The 19,235-nt window shown below is 45.1% G+C and overlaps 1 protein-coding gene across 2 annotated transcripts in view; it reads right to left on the bottom strand.

The window, feature by feature from the left end:
• BLOC1S5 (biogenesis of lysosomal organelles complex 1 subunit 5) overlaps positions 1 to 17,477 on the bottom strand; it is a 45,526-nt gene extending 28,049 nt beyond the window's left edge. Inside the window, exons 1-3 of one of the 2 annotated variants that reach the window (XM_075585740.1) lie at positions 17,197 to 17,477; positions 13,919 to 14,001; positions 3,139 to 3,268 (exon numbers count right to left, since the gene is read on the bottom strand). In XM_075585740.1, coding sequence (XP_075441855.1) covers positions 3,139 to 3,268; positions 13,919 to 14,001; positions 17,197 to 17,302 — 319 coding nt within the window. In that variant the 5' untranslated portion in view covers positions 17,303 to 17,477. Of the gene's footprint in view, positions 1 to 3,138; positions 3,269 to 5,560; positions 5,665 to 13,918; positions 14,002 to 17,196 lie in introns of those variants that run through there. The other variant, XM_075585741.1, reaches the window with a different exon arrangement.
• Positions 17,478 to 19,235: the final 1,758 nt, after the last annotated feature.

The raw sequence follows: 19,235 nt of genomic DNA, 5'->3' as shown, positions 1-19,235 counted from the left end.
TTACATTTTCCTCAAGTAGTCTTAAACATAGCAATCACCTGGTTTTCTCATCGTCAGCCCAATCAACATTAGGCTAGGTCCCCGCCGCAGCCGGCGGCACGCGCCTCTCTCCAGCCGCTTACCTCCTCCCTAGCAGTCCCCGGTGACTCCTCGCTTCCTGGCTCAATGCATACTGTGAAGCCTCAGCCAGGAGGGGATACAACTGGATTGTGTTCCTGTGCGGCGACGCGTCAGATGGTGCACCAGGGAGCCAATGAACAGGGGAGATCGCCGGCAGCCTGGCATGAAGAGGGGAGGGAGGTTGATCCTTCCTCAAGTGCGCAACACACACACACACGTAGCATGTTGATCTGGATGCGGATCCTTCACTTGGAACAGAAGTGCAACATGGACGTGCCCCAGTCATACCCGCACCCACCCGACCAATTTTCACCCCGCCGCACCTAAAAAAAAAAAAAAAAGCTGCCTACAGACCGCAGATCACGGTGAAGCACTGTGCAGGCGCCGCCACTACGCAAGGCGGGCGTGCAGCGGAACCTTAGGCAAAGGCCCCGCTCCCTCAGTCAGCGCGCCCGCACTGCAGACAGGCGGCACGCTGACAGACACAGACCGCGATCTGCAGCGGAACCTTATGCTAAGGCCCCGCTCCCTCAGTCAGCGCGCCCGCACTGCAGACAGGCGGCACGCTGACAGACACAGACCGCGATCTGCAGGAAACTTTTTTTGGAGCGGGGGGCGTGACCAAAACGGGTCGGGTGGGCGGGGTGCCATGATGTGGGGGGCGGGGCCATTACACACAGGCACACATGGAAACCCCTCTGCCGTGAAACTGGGGGTAATTGTAACACTATTGCCAGAACTCTAAACTGAATTGTAAATGGGCACCAACTCTGTTTTTTGAGCTCCACTATTACTCTACAAAAACTTGTTGGCGGTGTATAGTCACGCGAGTTTTGCTTCACATGGCAGACTGTTCATTTTAAAGGCACAATCCAAGCAATAATCGCACATGTTTTTTTAGCTTATATTTTTATTGAAGTTTAACAGTGGAAGGGGTTGGGATACAAAAATAAAGGGTGGTGGGGGGGGGAGGAGAAACAACAACCATCTTGTACAGAATTTTTACAAACAAATTTAATCTCATACATTATATAGAGGACACATTCTACACTCAGGAACCTGCCCACCTCCTGGGGGTCACTCCCCTGCACTACCCTTCCTGGTGCTAAGGGTGGCTACCCATCTCAGTCCTCTCCGCCCAATCCAGCGTCCCACACCCTATAATAGTTCCTTGTAGTATGGTTCAGAAATGGCGAGTTTCTCTATTAATTGGAGCTCGTTAACCCTTCTAATAACCTCTTCTGGAGGGCAGGATTCCCTTTTTCCACGCCGCTGCAACAGCGCACCTAGCTGCAGTTAGTACATGCGCAATCAATTTGAGTGAGCAGTGATTCACATTCTCCATAGGTTTGGCTAGAATAATTAGAATTGGATCTAGCGGGATCGTGATACCCAACACATCTTTTATTCATTTCAATACTGTTCTCCAGCAAGTCTGCATTGCGGGCAACACCACTACTGTAGATAGCCTATCTGTCCACACCCCTTCCGGCACCTGAGGCGTCGGGGAACATCTGCTTTAGCCTCTTGGGGGTGTAATACCATCTTAACAAGATTTTATATATGTTCTCTTTTGTTGCCATACAAATAGAAAATGTACCCGCATTCTACCATTTTATGCAACTCAATGCCATTTTTAATCTGTTTTAATATACTGAGCATCAAAGCAGCAGTCCAAGTATCCTATTTATTTTTTATTTCATTTTTCCCCATTAACATGTGCATCAATAAAATCCACACAATGATACGTAATTAGCTAAGTTGCCGATCGATCCGTTCTCCTGTGATCAAAAAATCGGTGAAGATTTGGCTCCGGGGTTCACTAAAAACGGTCGTCAGTGCAGCAGAAGAGGACCAAAGATGCAAAGTTCTGTGGGAAAGATCATGTGACCAGGCAGTCACAAGATTCAATTGGTGCACTGCAAGAAAGGGGGTAGGGCTCAAAAAAGGGGTGTGCCAGAAACGGTTTCAGTAGAGGAAGGGGTTGTGACTGTAAATGGTTGCTATAGAAACAAATGCTTGTTACATAATACATTAACAGCCTCCGTAGGGAGAGGCCGGCAGCTGGTGGGAGAAGAGGATTATGCGAGCAGGAGCAGAGTAGCACATTAGGAAAGCTGGGGAGGAGCGTGCCCCAGAAGTCTTCTGACTTCCCATGTCTGCCGCTGTCCCCCTGTGCCGCTCTGCTCACACGATCCTCTTCTCCCACCGCCACCGGCTGCCGTCCTTCTCTCCCTCTGCTGCCCTCTTCAGAGTGCCCATCTTCCTCTCCCTCTCCCTCCACCGCCCGCAGTCATCCTCCTCTCTTTCTGCCATCCCCTTCTGCTGAAGTACCCGGCACCCTGGGCCAGGTAATTTCCGGGTAGAAAAAAAAATATGGCCGGGTACCGGATAATTACCCGGTACATCACTAATATAGGATATTGCTTGGTCTCCAGCTTTAAAGATTTCTACAACAAGCCCACCTCCCCAGCACTGCATGATCCTCGCAACACCTTCCTGTTTGTGACCATCTGTTGCCAATATTCCCAGCAGTTTGAGCTGCAAACTGTAATACATAATGTTATCTTAGTAATAAGAATACATTGTAGCTGCTGAGCACGCTGATGAAGGATTGATTGAAACTGAAAGGCAGCCATTTAGCGAACCCTGGAAAGCAGAATTTTGTGGACCGATCATAGGAGAACTAATCGTCCGGCAGCTTAGGTAATTAGTTTTCAATAAGGCTGTATATATTAACATATACATATACAATTTTTTGGTTTGGCAGCTTGGATTACCTCTTTAACCATGTAGATCATGTGCCAGGTTCTCCCATTAGAGTCATTCCAGAATGCCCTTGTTTGTACACATTCCTCAGTGGAACACACAGCACAATTTATACAAAGAAAAACAATGCAATAAGGAAACACATAAAATGTAGCTTGTAACAGTTACTGCATTCATTCATTCCTCTAAAACACTTATCTGGCAGTTCATTCGCAAATTGGGCAACTCTTAAGTTATTGATTGACTTACGTGTCTTGAGAGCAGAGCCCAGCTGGTCTTGCATTGCATTTGTACATTTTGGGAGAGTGTGTTCATTGGTTTCAAATATGCTGTTTTTTAAATTCTGAAGAAGCCGTGTTTCTCGAAGGCCGCGCTTTTCCTGAAAAACAATATTTCAAATGTTAGGAGTCCCAGTTTTACAACTCAACAGCTACTTATTTCTCTTTTTGGGGTAGGAATTGAGGAGGAGGTACCAATGAGGGAGCAGCGAGTACTGTACATGAATAGAAATAAACAATGATGAATTAAACTACCAGTACGCCAATACTGTTAAATCTGATATTGATAGCAACAAGCTAGAAGTACATTAAAGTCCTTTCACAAAATCACAAGACCAGTTAATATAAAAAAAAAAAGAAGGAGGAAGGAAGGTTAATATAACCTAAAAATCAACAAAAGAGGAAAGAGTGAACGTTGCCATACATGGATCCTATATCCAACAAATCTCTTTTTTTTTTTTTTTTAAAGCAGCAGTTCATTCAAAATTCTACACAGTATGGGCTCTTATTTAAAAAAAAAAATTATTAAATAAATCAGTTGCGTAGTATTTAGATGCATGGGAGAAAAAAATAATAATAATAAAAAAAAGAAATCGCTATATGCACTTCAATTGTTTTAAATGTATAAAAGCTGCAGAACAGGCTGCATTGCGTTTAAAAAACAAAAAAAATTACAGGCATACCCCGGTTTAAGGACACTCACGAGTAAGGACATATTTTCAATAGCCCCATAACCCTGTGCCCTTACACTCGCTGTACGAGAACGTACACTTATTCTGCCCTACAGACCGCCGTAGTAGTGACGCGCCGATTCCCCTCAACCAATCGGCAAACTGCAGCTCGCGCATGCGCCGGTCAACATGTCCTGAACAGCAATACCGTCTCCCTACCTGTACCGAAGCATCGATAAAGTTAAGCACTACGTTTTTTCCCACTTAAGTACATTTTCACTTTACACAGATGCTCTGGACCCATTGCGTACGTTAATGTGGGTATGCCTGTACAGTATTGAAGTGGGGGGGAAGGTCTCCGGAGCTGAATTGTGTTCATTTGAACTCTGAGGCCCCCCTCCTTCCCGAGATCATTACCTGCATAGCGGCACCGGTATCCCTGTGCAGTTTAAATGTCCCGCTCACGCTGGCCAATAGGAAGCCGCAACGGATGACGTCACAGCTTCCTATTGGCAAGCCGCAATTATGTTAGAGACACACAGTTTCTCTTACTGCAGAGATACTGGCACCCCCTACGGATATAAGCATCTCTGGAAGCAGGGGCTCCCCGTAGCCGAAATGAACACAGTTCAACTCCAGGGACCCACTTCTTCAAGCCTGTAATTAAAAAATAAAACGCAATGCAGCCTGTTCTGCTGCTTTAAACTTCCATGGGTTGCTTTAGTAACTATTTAGGAAGCCACAGCACTTCCTCTTTTGAAATAGGCAGCCATATTGCGTGCCCTGGGAAGCAGGATCTTCCCCCCCTCGAACACAGGAGAACGGATCCATCGGAAGCTTACATAACTGAATTGCTGTAAATATAAGGAACACATTTATTAAACTGCTGCTTTAAAAAAGGTACAGGACTTCTCTAACCCGCCTCTTGATGCTGGAAGATTTGAGGGTTCTCTTGACCCCGTTCCGCAGCAAGAGCGCATTTGGTCGCAATTAATGTGTAGGAAAAGCTTAGAAAATACTGTAGGGCTCCACAGAAGGGTAAAACCAAAAATCCTCTATATTGAATTTTTCCACCACATACGGGTTATTTTGGGGCAGGGCCACCAGATAAACCTCTAAAGTGTCTTTTGATTACAGCCTCCCCAGCATAAGGACTGTAAGAGCATGAGATAGCGTGGAGTCTGGAGAGGGTCCAACAATGGAACAGCATTCTGAGCTTTTAGAAGTGTGAAGCTAGATATCTTCCTTGGTCTATAGATCAGGTTCTCCACAGACAAACCATCCATTTAGCGAACCCTGGAAAGCAGGATTTTGCTGACCGATCATGGGAGAACCAATCGTCCGGCAGCTTAGATAATTAGTTTTCAATAAGGCCACACACACACACACTTTGTTTGGCTGCTTGGATTACCTCTTTGAGAGGACCTTGCCACTGTTGCATATCACTTGTTATCACACAGCACTCCACTGCGGAGAAAAGTGTACATAGCAGAAATAACACCTTCTGTATCCCCGATTACGACCTGTACGCTCAAACATTTGCATGGAACGGAATAAATTCGAAATATGAATCAATTCACTGAGATGTAAAATAACAGTTTCTATTGCAAAGTAGGAGTGGGAAAAATAGCTGCAAGAAAAAGGAGGAGCCGACTGTCGTGTGGATGCAGGCTTTACAAAAAATAAAATACAGAGAGAAAGACCCCCTACTTTGATACACACCTCCATTTTATGTGAGATAATTAACCCTTCAGTTCAAGAACATCCAATGCATTGTTGGTCCCTCTAACAGCAAAAGGGTTAAAGAAGAGGCAGATAGTATTTACCTAGAACAGCATAAAAGGAATCTTGAGTATTACTTGGAGTATGGAGTACTTTAGGGTATTACACTGTACAAAACAAAAAAGATTGCAAAGTACGGAACAGCATTAGTAATAAGGGGCATTCTAACATCTAATACAGAGGATTGCAGCGGTCTCTCGATCATTAACATCAACAGTGGATTATTCTGCCTCCTTGTGCATAAAGAATGAATAAATTACTTATTAAAAAGGAGATATTGGCTGGGAGTACTGATGCCGCGATGCAAGAAATCTCGCCCAATCTGGCACTTAAGTGCCACTTACGTAAATGACAGTCACCGCAAGGTCCTGCAACGCGGCTCCAGGACTCCCACCTCTGTGCTTTTGAAAGAATAACCCTTATGTGAGCACCAAAATGGAAATGAGAACGCGGTGTGTGGCCATGTTCTGAATTACTACAGAGCAACAATCATCTATTCCCTTTATAGGAGAAGACTCAGGCATGGTGGTAACCTGTTACATGTTCCAGGCACACTGACCATATAATTGTGTGCCATATTCGTAAATTTCATACACAATATATGTTCTGTCATCTTTTCACAATATATACTGCCCTTTCTCAAAAGTAAGATATTCCTATTTGTATCTGGTGCAATTTTATTAATGGAAACAAGGGGAGATCTACCAAAGATCTATTAATTAACAGACATTCCCAGCTAGCTCAAACTCCAACATCCACCACATCATGAACATATATTTATGTCAAAAAAGAGAGTGCCATTGTAAAGGAGTGGGCCAAAATTCCTCCACAACGATGTGAGAGACTGAAAGTGTCATACAGAAAACGATTACGTCAAGATATTGCTGCTAAAGGTGGTTCTACACGCTACCGAATCATAAGGTGTACTTGGTTTTTCACACATGGCTTCTCCATTGATGAAGGTGTTTGTACACTGAAACGTCGGGTGGTTTGTGACTGTAATCAGTCAATAAAATGAACTTTTTTTAATCTATTGCGTTTCTTTTGGTGTGCTCAGCTTCCCTCCTGTTCTGTAGCAGGCTGTAGCCACCTCTCCAGCAGTGCAAGATATTTGCAACACTTTCCCGTTTGTGATAATTTGTTGCTAATATTGTCAGTAGTTTGAGCTGCAAACTGTAGTAGATAATGTTGCCTTCTATTACTAAAGGTAACATTGGAGCTGCTGGAGTTACACCGAGTGAAGGATTGATTTGAAACCGATAGGCAATCCTAGGAAGAAGGATTTTGCTGATCAATCATGGGAGAATTAATCGATCGGCAGCTTAGGTAATTCGGTTTAAAAAAATAAATAAATGTAAAAAAAAAAAAAAGGCGGTGTTTCAATAAAAAGATAATCAAATGCTATATTTTAAAAACAAAAAAACATTTTTTTTTTTTTTTAAATATGTAAGCTGCTTGGCCTGCCTCTTTAGGAAACCCTTTTAGTTGAACGAAACCCAGACACAGTTGAGTACTCACACAACCTGCTCAAAGGACACCTGTTCGGAACATGTTGTTCACGCCGACCAGACATGACAAACCTCACACCGAGTTGAACAACTTCGAGACCCTTAGAGATCAAACAAACAAAATAAAATGATAACAATAAAACTTTGTATGGAGCCGACATTTAAAATAAATGTCTGGTGCCATCTAGTGGTGCAATCTGATTGCTGCACCTGTCGGCAAGCTGTCAGGGATACATATTTTATTTGATACTAGCTGATATACCCGGCGTTGCCCGGGCGTGGAAGGGCAGGGGGCATGGAGTGGAAGGGGGGGGGGGCAAAGGGCAGGGAGGGGGGGGCAAAGGGCAGGGGGGGCAAAGGGCAGGGAGGCGGGTGACTCAATCCCCCCCACACACACACAATCCCCCCCCCCACACACACACAATCCCCCCCCCCCCCACACACACAATCCCCCCCACACACACACACACAATCCCCCCCCCACACACACACAATCCCCCCCCCACACAATCCCCACACTCAATCCCCCCCACACACACACACACACACACACACACAATCCCCCCCCACACACACAATCCCCCCCACACACACACAATCCCCCCCCCCACCCACACACACACTCAATCACTCCCCACCCCCCCCCCACCACAACCACCAACACACACACACACACACACACACACTTAATCAGTCCACAATTTCACCTGGGGGGGCGACATGCTCCGATCCCCCAACCCCCCATGCTGCTGAAAACGGGAAGCAGACAGGAAGAGAAGGAGGGGCTGTCTGTGTGCAGCGAGAAGCCCCGCCCCCTCTGCAAGACACAGACATAGAAGCAGCAGCACGGATCTTCTGGCCCCGCCCCCTCTGCAAGACACAGACATAGAAGCAGCAGCACGGAGCTTCTGGCCCCGCCCCCTCTGCAAGACACAGACATAGAAGCAGCAGCACGGATCTTCTGGCCCCGCCCCCTCTGCAAGACACAGACATAGAAGCAGCAGCACGGATCTTCTGGCCCCGCCCCCTCTGCAAGACACAGACATAGAAGCAGCAGCACGGATCTTCTGGCCCCGCCCCCTCTGCAAGACACAGACATAGAAGCAGCAGCACGGATCTTCTGGCCCCGCCCCCTCTGCAAGACACAGACATAGAAGCAGCAGCACGGATCTTCTGGCCCCGCCCCCTCTGCAAGACACAGACATAGAAGCAGCAGCACGGATCTTCTGGCCCCGCCCCCTCTGCAAGACACAGACATAGAAGCAGCAGCACGGATCTTCTGGCCCCGCCCCCTCTGCAAGACACAGACATAGAAGCAGCAGCACGGAGCGCCCGTGCACAGCTCTGGCCGCCCCCAGGTTTCCCTGCAAGCTGCTCGCGCCCCCCCTACATAATTGTGCGCCCCCCCTACCTAGTGTGTGTGTGTGTGTGTGTGTGTGTGTGTGTTTGGCCCGTCACTCCGCCTCAGGCCAATGAGAGGTGTGCGGGGGCGGGCGGCCCAAGGGACCAATGAGATTTCCCCTAGGGACACCGGACATCCAGACAGGCATACAGTGCTTTCACTAATATGGTATAAGATTAATACAATATTATGTATACAGCACTGAACATAATTGTTTCAGGTACAAGTCCCTACCTCAGATCTTATCATCTAATTGTTGGTACCTCAAGCACAGGGAGATTAACCAATTTGACGGAGGTGACAAGGCACTACTAACGGTTGATGTGGCCACAATCCATTCTTGAAAACAAGTTGTTTTATGAAGATTATTCTTGCAAAAGAGAAACCAAATCAACTTTTTTCTGGTTTATAAATAGTAAAATATTTTTCATTTTACAACCATACTTTCTTATTTAAAAGTGAAATATTCAAAATGTGGTTGTGAGTACACCTCAGTAGTAGAATTGGGCGCATTGTGCACACCTGAAAAACCTGGGATATATGCCAATGGGGTATGAAAAGTATATTTTTAAATGAATCCTATAAGCATATCTCCCAGAAATATCTGGTGCTCCTTTTGTGCACAGGCGTCTCCCCACATGTTTCAAGGTGGGTTTGAGGGGATACACAGTACATAGCACTTGGAACTAGTAAAATAGGAATTATTTCAGGTCGAATTAAAATGTGAGAATGATGGCGGCTGGGGGAATTGCATTTATTCGCTTAAACACCACCTAAGTGTTACATTATTTGTCTGCCAATCAAAATTTTGCCTGAAACCTGCAGATGAAATTGACACATGCGCCCATCTCTTCTCAGCAGACCATGGATTAGATAGCTGAAGTCATTGCTGTAAAACCTGTCCACGATGAACAGCAGCCACATAGGAGTTTCCATTATATTTTGAACCTCAATTTCCCTTTGTGCATGCACCATAATATATACAAATCGGAGATGGCCACAGGGGAAATTCTTATGGGGTAGTTTAACATACCCTGAAGCAGCCAATCGCATCCCAGTCATGTCAATGGGGGTTTTGTGGCTAGTCGTGTTGCCGACGACTTTGAGGTATATTGAATTGCCCCCTTAGTTTAGATCTAGTGCTGTACAATCCAATATAGATAAGGCTCTAAGGCTCAGATAATTGACCACACGTTGTACTTTCAAAAGCCAATAATGTAACATCATATTTTCTCCTGTAAAAAGCATTGCGTTAACTATAACTGAATTTCGTGATGAGATGCAAATGGAGGCGATGTTATAATACCGCATACCCACAAAAGGTGCGTTAAAGTTAATGAGAACTTTACTGTAATGTTATTAGGTCATACCTAAACTTGGCTTACTCCCATCCAGAACCTGAAATAGGGCTTTTACAGAGTCTGGATGGGTGTAACACCACAGTTGGGTAGGAGGAGTTTACCAACAGTGTTATTTCCCTCTCCTCTATTGCTACAACTTTCATTAAACACCTATTTCAGGGTCTGGATTGGAGTAACACCAAGACATATTTAACGTCATGTTATTGGTAGATTAAACAAAATGATGCCACAATCACGTGACATCATGCCTATGCCAATGAGATCTACACTGGTGAGAAAAAGTTTGTGAACGCCTATGACAATTACGGACATTCCATAATTTTCTTAAATATGCAGTAGGGTTTATATTAACCAATTCCAGGTCTTTTGAAACAAAATGATGTATGAACTAGACAATGAGTAAATTAAGAGTCAGGGTATGTGAAAAAGTAAGTGAAACCCTGGTTTTATCTGTTAAAATTAAAGGGATAATTAGAATCAGGTGTTCTAATAGTTCGATAGTCAGGTGTGAGTTTGGGAGGCCCGAAAGATCAGAAACTTTGGGAGTTTGGTCTTCACCATACAAGTGTGTGGAAACATCATGTCACGATCAAAAGAAATCCGAGGGCCTCATAAAAGCAGTTATTGATGCGGGCTCCACCGATGCACTATCAAACAGTCTACAAATGGGGAACGTTAAAGACCAGTGTCACTCTACCCAGGAGTGATCATCCTACCAAAATCTCTCCAAGAACAAAAACGGTAAATCATCCAGGAAGTCACAAAGAAACCTAGAGTAACATCCAAGAATCTGCAGGTCACTCTTGCCTTGGCTAATGTTCATGACTCAACTATCAGAAAAAGACTGAACAAGAATGGTGCTCATAGAAGAATGGCCAGGAGAAAACCACTGCTCTCTAAAAAGAACATTGCTGCCCGTCTGAAGGTCGCCAAAGAGCACATAGATGATCCACAAGACTTCTTGTACAATGTTTGACGAGTCAAAGGTAGAACTTTTTGGCCACAATGAGAAACAATATGTTTGGCAAAAACCAAACACTGCGTTCGAACAGAAGAACCACATTCCAACCATCAAGCATGAAGGTGGGAGTGTGATGGTTTGCGGGCTGCTTTGCGGTCTCAGGATCTGGATGACTTGCCATCATTGACACAACCGTGAATTCTGCATTATATCAGAAGATTCTAGGGCGGAATGTCAGGCTATGCGTCCATGTGCTGAAGCGAAAGTGGGTCATGCAGGAAGACAATGATCCTAAACATACAAGCAGATCTACAAAAGAATGGCTGCAGAAGAAATGCCGTGTTTTAGAATGGTCTTGTCAAAGTCTGGAGCTAAACCCCATCGAAATGTTGGTGTCAGGACAAGCTGTCCATGCAAGGAAGCCCTCAAATGTCACTGATTTTAAGCAGTTCTGTAAGGACGAATGGGCCAAAATGCCTCAAAACCGATGTGAGAGACTGACTAGCAGTTACAGGAAACGCTTAATGGGGTCATTGCTGCTTAAGGGGTTGCCATCAGGTACTGAACCTATAGGTTCACATACTTTTTCACACATGGATATTGAATAATTTGTGGATAAATAAATGTTGAAAAGTATTTTTATGGCATTTGTTTGATCAGCTTATCTTCATCTATTATTAGGACTTAAGATTGAAATATGTGAATATCCTAAAGGGTTCACAAACTGATTGTCACTGTATTACGGTAATTGTTTTTGCATAAAATTAGTAGTATGTTATGTTTTCATTAAACAAGGAGCTTTTATTTCGTTACTCCTATTGTGCTCATGGCTTACTTGTGCCATCCCTGACGAACGCCAAAGTGAGAAGGTTCCACACTGAAAGATAGAATACTGCATCTGAGGATCTACTGATGTGCCTGTACTCACACAGGACCGTTTGCGAGTGCTACCAGAGGAGGGGGAACGATTAAGAGGAACCATATCACCACCTCTGGTAAGGAGATGGTTAACCCGGTGACCTGAGACTTATTGAAGACCTCTTATGAACATAATGAGTTGAGGAGGAGCGACTTCCCACATACTTCAAGAAGGGACCAAGAACCCTCTGATATACATGTGCTCACACAGGCCCGTGTGAGTATATATTTATTATTATCATTCTCATCCCCATTATAAGTTTCTCCCAAGTGCATTGACTGAGGTCCGCTCTGAACCCTTGTGCACTGGAGTGAAGCTTCATTAGACTGGCTGTACTATAAATCAGCCTATTCTTTATACCTACGATCAACGTTTTATTTATCCAAGCTCCCCTTGTTTCTGTTTTCTGTTTGGGGATAAGGAATAATCCCCTATAGGGTTCGAGCTGCGGACAGGGGCCCTCTAAGGCGGCCATGGAAATAGTGATTCACGTGGGGTCCTCTGCATGGTAATATTTTGCATTACATTACTATACTCCAATTGAGAGAGAGCACCCACGTACTTCTTGTTTCCACATCTCTGTGGATTAGCCATAGATTTGCAACACCAATCCTACTAATAATTGTTATTTTATCACCAATTAAAGGGTTTTAAAGATTAATACCATTACACATCACAGTGGGTGCATTCAACAGGGAAACTTGTTTTGTTTACCCCTGTTATATTGTCCCTATTGCACCTCAGTGTTAATATATTATCCATTAATATACTTATAATTACATAGGCTGATGCGAGAGTATCATCCCTTCCCCCTTTCCCAACAAGTTATCTAATAAGCATCACAAACAGCTTTTATGGCACAAATTGGTGGAAGGAAATATAATTTTAAATTGAGTTTGTGTGCACTAAACTGAAGTTTCTCAAGCTGCACTGTCCTCGTCAAATATTAATTTGTATTTGGCGCACAGAAAAACTGCTTAACGTACAGATCTTAACGGCATATACTAAAAAATACGGTTTCTGTGCGCCAAAACAAAGGAGAAAGCGCATCAAAAATCAGCCAATGTTAACTTGACATAAATCCCCCAAAAGCCTGTTAATTGTGTTAGTGCAAAAATGTATTTAATGCAGCACGGATATTTCATTTTACAGATGAACAAAATGTATTATTTTCACAGCTTGGCTATTGCACTATAATATTCCACTGACCATTTAGATTTACCATCACTAGTTAGAATGTGATTTTTAAAATTTATATTTGAATTTAAATTTGTATCAATTACATATACGTCAAAAATAATCTATAACAAATTATGCATGTGTGTAACGACGCACATTACCGTTCAGCACTAACATTTTAACTGGGACATTAAAAAACACACACACAGACACACACAGACACACACAGACACACACACAGACACACACACAGACAATGCAATTTCCAATAATGCAGTGTCTTAAATGTTGAAACTTGGGGTTTCAACCCAATACTAAACAGTGAGGTATTTCACCCCAAAAAAAAAAAAAAATAAGCCTCCCTTAACTATACGAGCCAACGCCTGGAAGCATGGATCCCCCGCAGAAGTACTACAGTATCTCCAGAGCCACGACAAAGCTTTTTGAGACTTTTAAAAAACAGTTTTTTTTGTTTGTTTTTTTTTAATACAGGATTTAAGCAGGGAGTGTCGGAGCTGAACCCCATTCATTTCAGTTCCGGGGACCCCTGCTTCCGGAAATATTTACCTCCGAATGGGGGTGCCGGTATCTCTGCCGTTTTCAGCCTTCTTGTCACATGGGCCAATAGGAAGCTAAAATCTGATGACAACACGGCTTCCGATTGTCTGCTTTTCAAAGCTCCTGGGCCTGCAGGGCATAATGTATAGAGAGTGGCTACTAGCAATCCCGGAAGCAAGGGGTCCCCGGAGCTGAAATTAATGGGGTTCAGCTCAGGAGCACCCCTTCATTCCTGTATTAAAAAATAAGGGGGGGGGGGGGGGAAACCGTCTTGGATTGCCTCTGTCTTGCTACATCTGTATCTGCATAATTGGACACAATCGTGAAGTTATCATTGTCTTTGCAAGTTATCATTGTCTTTGCTCAATGTGGGATTTGGGATTATCCCCCTACATCTAAGAAATATTTACCTCAAACTCCTTAATGAAGTACCGCGTTTCGCCTTGAATGATCGGGCGGTGATCCAGCAGCCTGGAATGAATTTCTCCGACATCTATAAAACAGGACAAAATGTAAAGAGACATGTTTATATTCTACTGTAGAGAGAGAGAATAAGACATATGTTGCTATTGGAGCAATGAGCTACTAACCTGAGAAACTTACGCTAGAACAAGTATTAAATGAACGTGGTGGAATTGACAGGGGAGCTTGCAATCTAAATTTGTAGATAAAGCCACTTGCCAGAAATGACAGAGTTAAAGTTGGGACAAAAAACAGAGTGTGGACCCACCTCGGTTTTTTTCTTTTGTATTACAGTAGGTGGTAGGCAGGGGCTCTCCACAGCTCAACTGCATTCAATTTAGCTCTGGAAACCTCCTGCTTCCCGAGATACCTCCAAAAGGCACTCGGGAACTATGCCCTCCAGCGTGAACAATATGGAGGTTTAAAGGTCCCGCTGACCAATAAGAATCTGCGATGTCATTGGCCTGCGTGACGCAGGACCTTTAAACCTGCATGAAGGACCGGGGCACCACCCAATGTATCTCGGGGAGCAGACGGGCTGGAATCCCCAGCATAATCCCATGAAATACTCCTTTTATATGGCAGACTTCTCCCAATGAAAAAATACTAGAAAAGCATAAGAAATTATTCTGAAACATTACACCAGTCATCCTGGGTTAATAAAAATGGAGCCCCATCCCTTTACAGACCGCAACTTCCTCACATGTTAACATTCTTGCAATATTTACTTTTTTGTATTGATGCATTTATTCTCTCTTGTATAGTATTTGTGCTCATCATTGTGTACTGGGTCAGTATGTATGTACAGGCATACCCCGCATTAACGTACGCAATGGGATGTAAAGCGAAAATGTACTTAAAGTGAAGCACTACCTTTTCCCACTTATCGATGCATGTTCTGTACAGCAATCGTTATATACGTGCATAACTGATGTAAATAACGCATGTGTAACAGGCTCTATAGTCTCCCCACTTGCGCACAGCTTCGGTACAGGTAGGGAGCCGGTATTGCTGTTCGGGACGTGATGACAGGCGCATGCGTGAGCTGCCATTTGCCTATTGGGCGATATGTACTTACTCGCGAGTGTACTTAAAGTGAGTGTACTTAAAGCAGGGTATGCCTGTATGTATGTATGTATGTATACACATTTTTAGTTGGAGAAAATAAAAAATTGTACAAGTGTAAGAATGTTAGCGCTCCAGCACTTTGCCACACAGTAGATGGCGCCTGGATGATCTATGTCTCATCTCCAACTAAATGAAAGCAGAGCTCCGAGTGAAAGTAAAGCTTTCTGAGACTGCTTTCACATATGGGTGGAGAACAGCTGACAAACACTGAAGGCACGTATTAAACGTTAAATGCACAGTTCCACACATCTGCATTAAAGAAACCACAGAGTAGAAACATTTATTTATTTTTATTGACAATGCTTGTTAAAAAAAAAAAAATCAACACGTCTAAACAATTTTAGTTCTAAGGGTTTGCACTTTATAATGGAGCCTCTAAGGCAGTGTTTTTCAACAGGGGTTCCCCGGGCATCCCCTAAAGCAGGGGTGCGCAAACTTTTATGCCTGCGCCCCCCGTCTCCCTACATTTTCTTTGGAGTGATGTGACATCGCCAGAGACAAGCTAAGAGGGAGTTCCAGAGGCCTTCGTGCTCCCCCGGCATTTAATTTAAATGTTGTGGTGAAGAGCGCAGGGCCTCTGTAAACGCCGCACCCTCCAGTTTGAGCATCCCTGCTCAAAAGGGTACCTTGCATTTTCCAGCACATTTGAAAATTGTATGAAACACAGAAGATGCATCTGATCCCAGGCGGTTAGGGTTCCTTACAATACATCAGGTCTCAGACACTATAAGATTAGGTGTTCCGCAGTATTTCACAATATAACTGTAGAGTTCAATAACAAAAAAAAAAAAAAAAAAAGTTGGAAACCACTGCTCTACAGGGGTGTGGGGCGCGGTACGTACAGGGGCCCCACGCTCGTTCCCAAAGCATTTAAATTAAATGCCAGGGATCGCGCGCAAGGCCTCGCTGTAAGTTTCGTCATGTTGTCTCCGGCGACACGTCGCCATGGCAGCGCAACGTCAGAGCTCGCCAGGGGATCCAAAAAACGCGACAGCACCCTAAAAAACGGGACATCTGGTTACCCTAATCATAAAGTGTAACTATAATATATTTTACTTGCTGTAAAACAGCCTTTTTGTACTTAGTGGAAACCCTTTCATCTTTTGGTGCATTATACATAGCTGGTATACTGGGCTACAGCTAGGCCATGATTCACAACTCTGATCCCTTTACTGCCAGAATAGCCAGGAATGCAGTGCAATAATAGTCTGTTGGTGGTAGTATAACTAATGTACTGTATGTAGGTTCTAATATTTACATTTTGTGTCTATGTTTGCACTTGCAACTGGCTGAGCCAAGTCATTGCAGAACACATGATATTTATTCACAGTAATACATTTGGAAATAAAAAAAAAACTCAAAAATGCAATAGAAAGGAGTTAATTGCACAGCCTTGTTGCAGTAAAGCAATTACAAAATGATGTTGAATCAACATAATATATCACCACAATTGTGCTTAACATAAATGGCCAGTGCAGCCCCTGATCTTTCAAAGTGAAAGAATATGAATAAAATCTTCTGTATGTCATGTCACAGTAATTTGTTAGGGACTAACCTGAATGAGATGTAATGTTTTATGCTTCTATTTATGCATTGCTCACCTGAGGCAGAGAAAGAACTCCAGAAAGCTTATCTTATAATATCAATTGTTAGTGCAAATAAAAAAAGAAATCACCTAATACTGAAGTACTCATTTACTTTGCTTCTATTTAGCAACTCGGATAAACAAATAGCATGCCAATAAATTAGATGTACAGCTGAGCATACCATTAAAAAAAGTTTCAATAAACACAGCTTAAACTGGGACAAGCACTTCTGTATTTTTGCCCTTCTGCTTTACCAATTCCAAACACAATCACGATCTGTCTATAGCAGGGACTGCAAGTGCTGGTGGGCGAGAGAACAGAGCGGAGACAATCTCCTCTTTATACATAAATTGGTAATTATGTACAAAGAATATATATATATATTCCAGCACGAACTGTGCTTGCTGTTCGCTTCCTGACCCTTCACTTCCTGCAACCCTAACCCCCCCCTGTATTCTGTGGTCACCGAGACTGGTAGGCAGTGGTGCCCTGGGCTGCTTTGCATTTCATACCCTTGATGATGAGCTGGGCTGCTGCCCCCATGGAGGTCAGGTTGTCCCGTGGTTTCAGGCTTTGCTTTGGAGGGGACCCGGCTGATTTAGCTGGAGAGCTGCTCATCTTCTCGGTGCAAGCGGGAGTGAACAACGCGGGCTACCTAGCAACGCCTGCAGCCTGTGTCACATGTGAATGGGCCTCTGTGCTGCTGTCTGTCCGGGCAGACACCGCGCACCCATCCCCTCACTGGGGCAGCCCGCAAACTGCACTCATATCTCTGCACAGGGAAGTGCAGCCATGTAACAGCGCTCCTGATTAGACAGCTGCTCCTGGGTCACTCCTGCACTGCCCCATCTGATTGGTCGATGCTGCCTTCCAGTCCCCTCCCCGCGTGTGTAGGAAGTGTGTACACATTCACAACAGTGCATATAGTAAATGCTCTGATACAGTACATGGTGTTGCTACTTGAGTGATTTCATTGGCTGTCTTAATTTCATTAAATACACATAGATAAGCAATGCATAGAAATGTATTATACAGGATAAAGCAATATATATAATCAAAAATAAATAGATGATAAAGTTCTGTGGCTAACGAAATGCTTTTATTTGTGCGAGCTTTCGAGATACACTGATCTCTTCTTCCGGCGATGTTACAATGAATAAAGCTAGCAAGGGTTTTACGTAAAAACAGTGTCTCTTGGAATGTTATCTGTGCTTATCCCTCCCCCGTGTGTAGATGCGATTTATGACTAGGTGTTAAATAGTCCCTTAATGGTAGTGAGGTAAGAGTGTGTGTGTGTTTGTGTGTGTATGTATGTAAATATAAATGAATGAAGAGCCCACAGTGTATACAGTGCTTTACAAAAGGTGTGTGTGGAGTGGGAGTGTATATCAATGGTGTGGAAATGTGGGAGAATGTTGCATTACTAAAAGTGTGTGCAGATACTATGTGGTCCGTATTGGTATATAGGCGGGGTTGCCACCTCTCCGGGTTTCACCCGGAGACTCCGGGTTTGGCATCCCCTTCTCCGGGCTCCGGGTTTGTCCCTGAAATCTCCGGGTAGGCGGGTTGTTGCAGACAGGGCAGCACAGTAAAAGTGAGTTCTCATTGCTACATCACTCACAGATCCTCTGCATTTCTCACGGGACTATCTGTGTGCACTTCACTGCCTACTACATCCGGGTCACAGCCTTTTGCTCTACTGCACATGCTCACAGGTAGGGGCTCATGGGAGTTGTAGTTTTTATTAGACAAGATCGATTGGCACATAAGCAACACAGTAACATTCATAGAAAACCTGCTAGAGAACACACACCACCCCCATGTATCTTATCTCCTCTCTCCCTTCTCCACCTCTCCCTCCCCCTTCTCCCCCCCTCTCCCTTCTCCCCCCCTCTCCCTTCTACCCCCCCCTCCCTTCTCCCCCCCCCTCCCTTCTCCCCCCCCTCCCTTCTCCCCCCCCTCTCCCTTCTCCCCCCCCTCTCCCTTCTCCCCCCCCTCTCCCTTCTCCCCCCCCTCTCCCCTCTCCCCCCCCTCTCCCTTCTCCCCCCCCCTCTCCCTTCTCCCCCCCCTCTCCCTTCTCCCCCCCCTCTCCCTTCTCCCCCCCCCTCTCCCTTCTCCCCCCCCCTCTCCCTTCTCCCCCCCCCTCTCCCTTCTCCCCCCCCCTCTCCCTTCTCCCCCCCTCTCCCTTCTCCCCCCCCCCTCTCCCTTCTCCCCCCCCCCTCTCCCTTCTCCCCCCCCCTCTCCCTTCTCCCCCCCCTCTCCCTTCTCCCCCCCCCTCTCCCTTCTCCCCCCCCTCTCCCTTCTCCCCCCCCCCCCTCTCCCTTCTCCCCCCCCCCTCTCCCTTCTCCCCCCCCCCCCCCTCTCCCTTCTCCCCCCCCCTCTCCCTTCTCCCCCCCCCTCTCCCTTCTCCCCCCCCCCTCTCCCTTCTCCCCCCCCCTCTCCCTTCTCCCCCCCCCTCTCCCTTCTCCCCCCCCCCCTCCCTTCTCCCCCCCCCCTCTCCCTTCTCCCCCCCCCTCTCCCTTCTCCCCCCCCCCTCTCCCTTCTCCCCCCC

Source organism: Ascaphus truei, chromosome 2 (genome assembly GCF_040206685.1).
Source record: "Ascaphus truei isolate aAscTru1 chromosome 2, aAscTru1.hap1, whole genome shotgun sequence".
Lineage (NCBI taxonomy): Eukaryota > Metazoa > Chordata > Amphibia > Anura > Ascaphidae > Ascaphus > Ascaphus truei.
The sequence above is the reverse complement of the archived record's forward strand: the minus strand, read 5'-3'. Positions and strand labels throughout refer to the sequence as shown.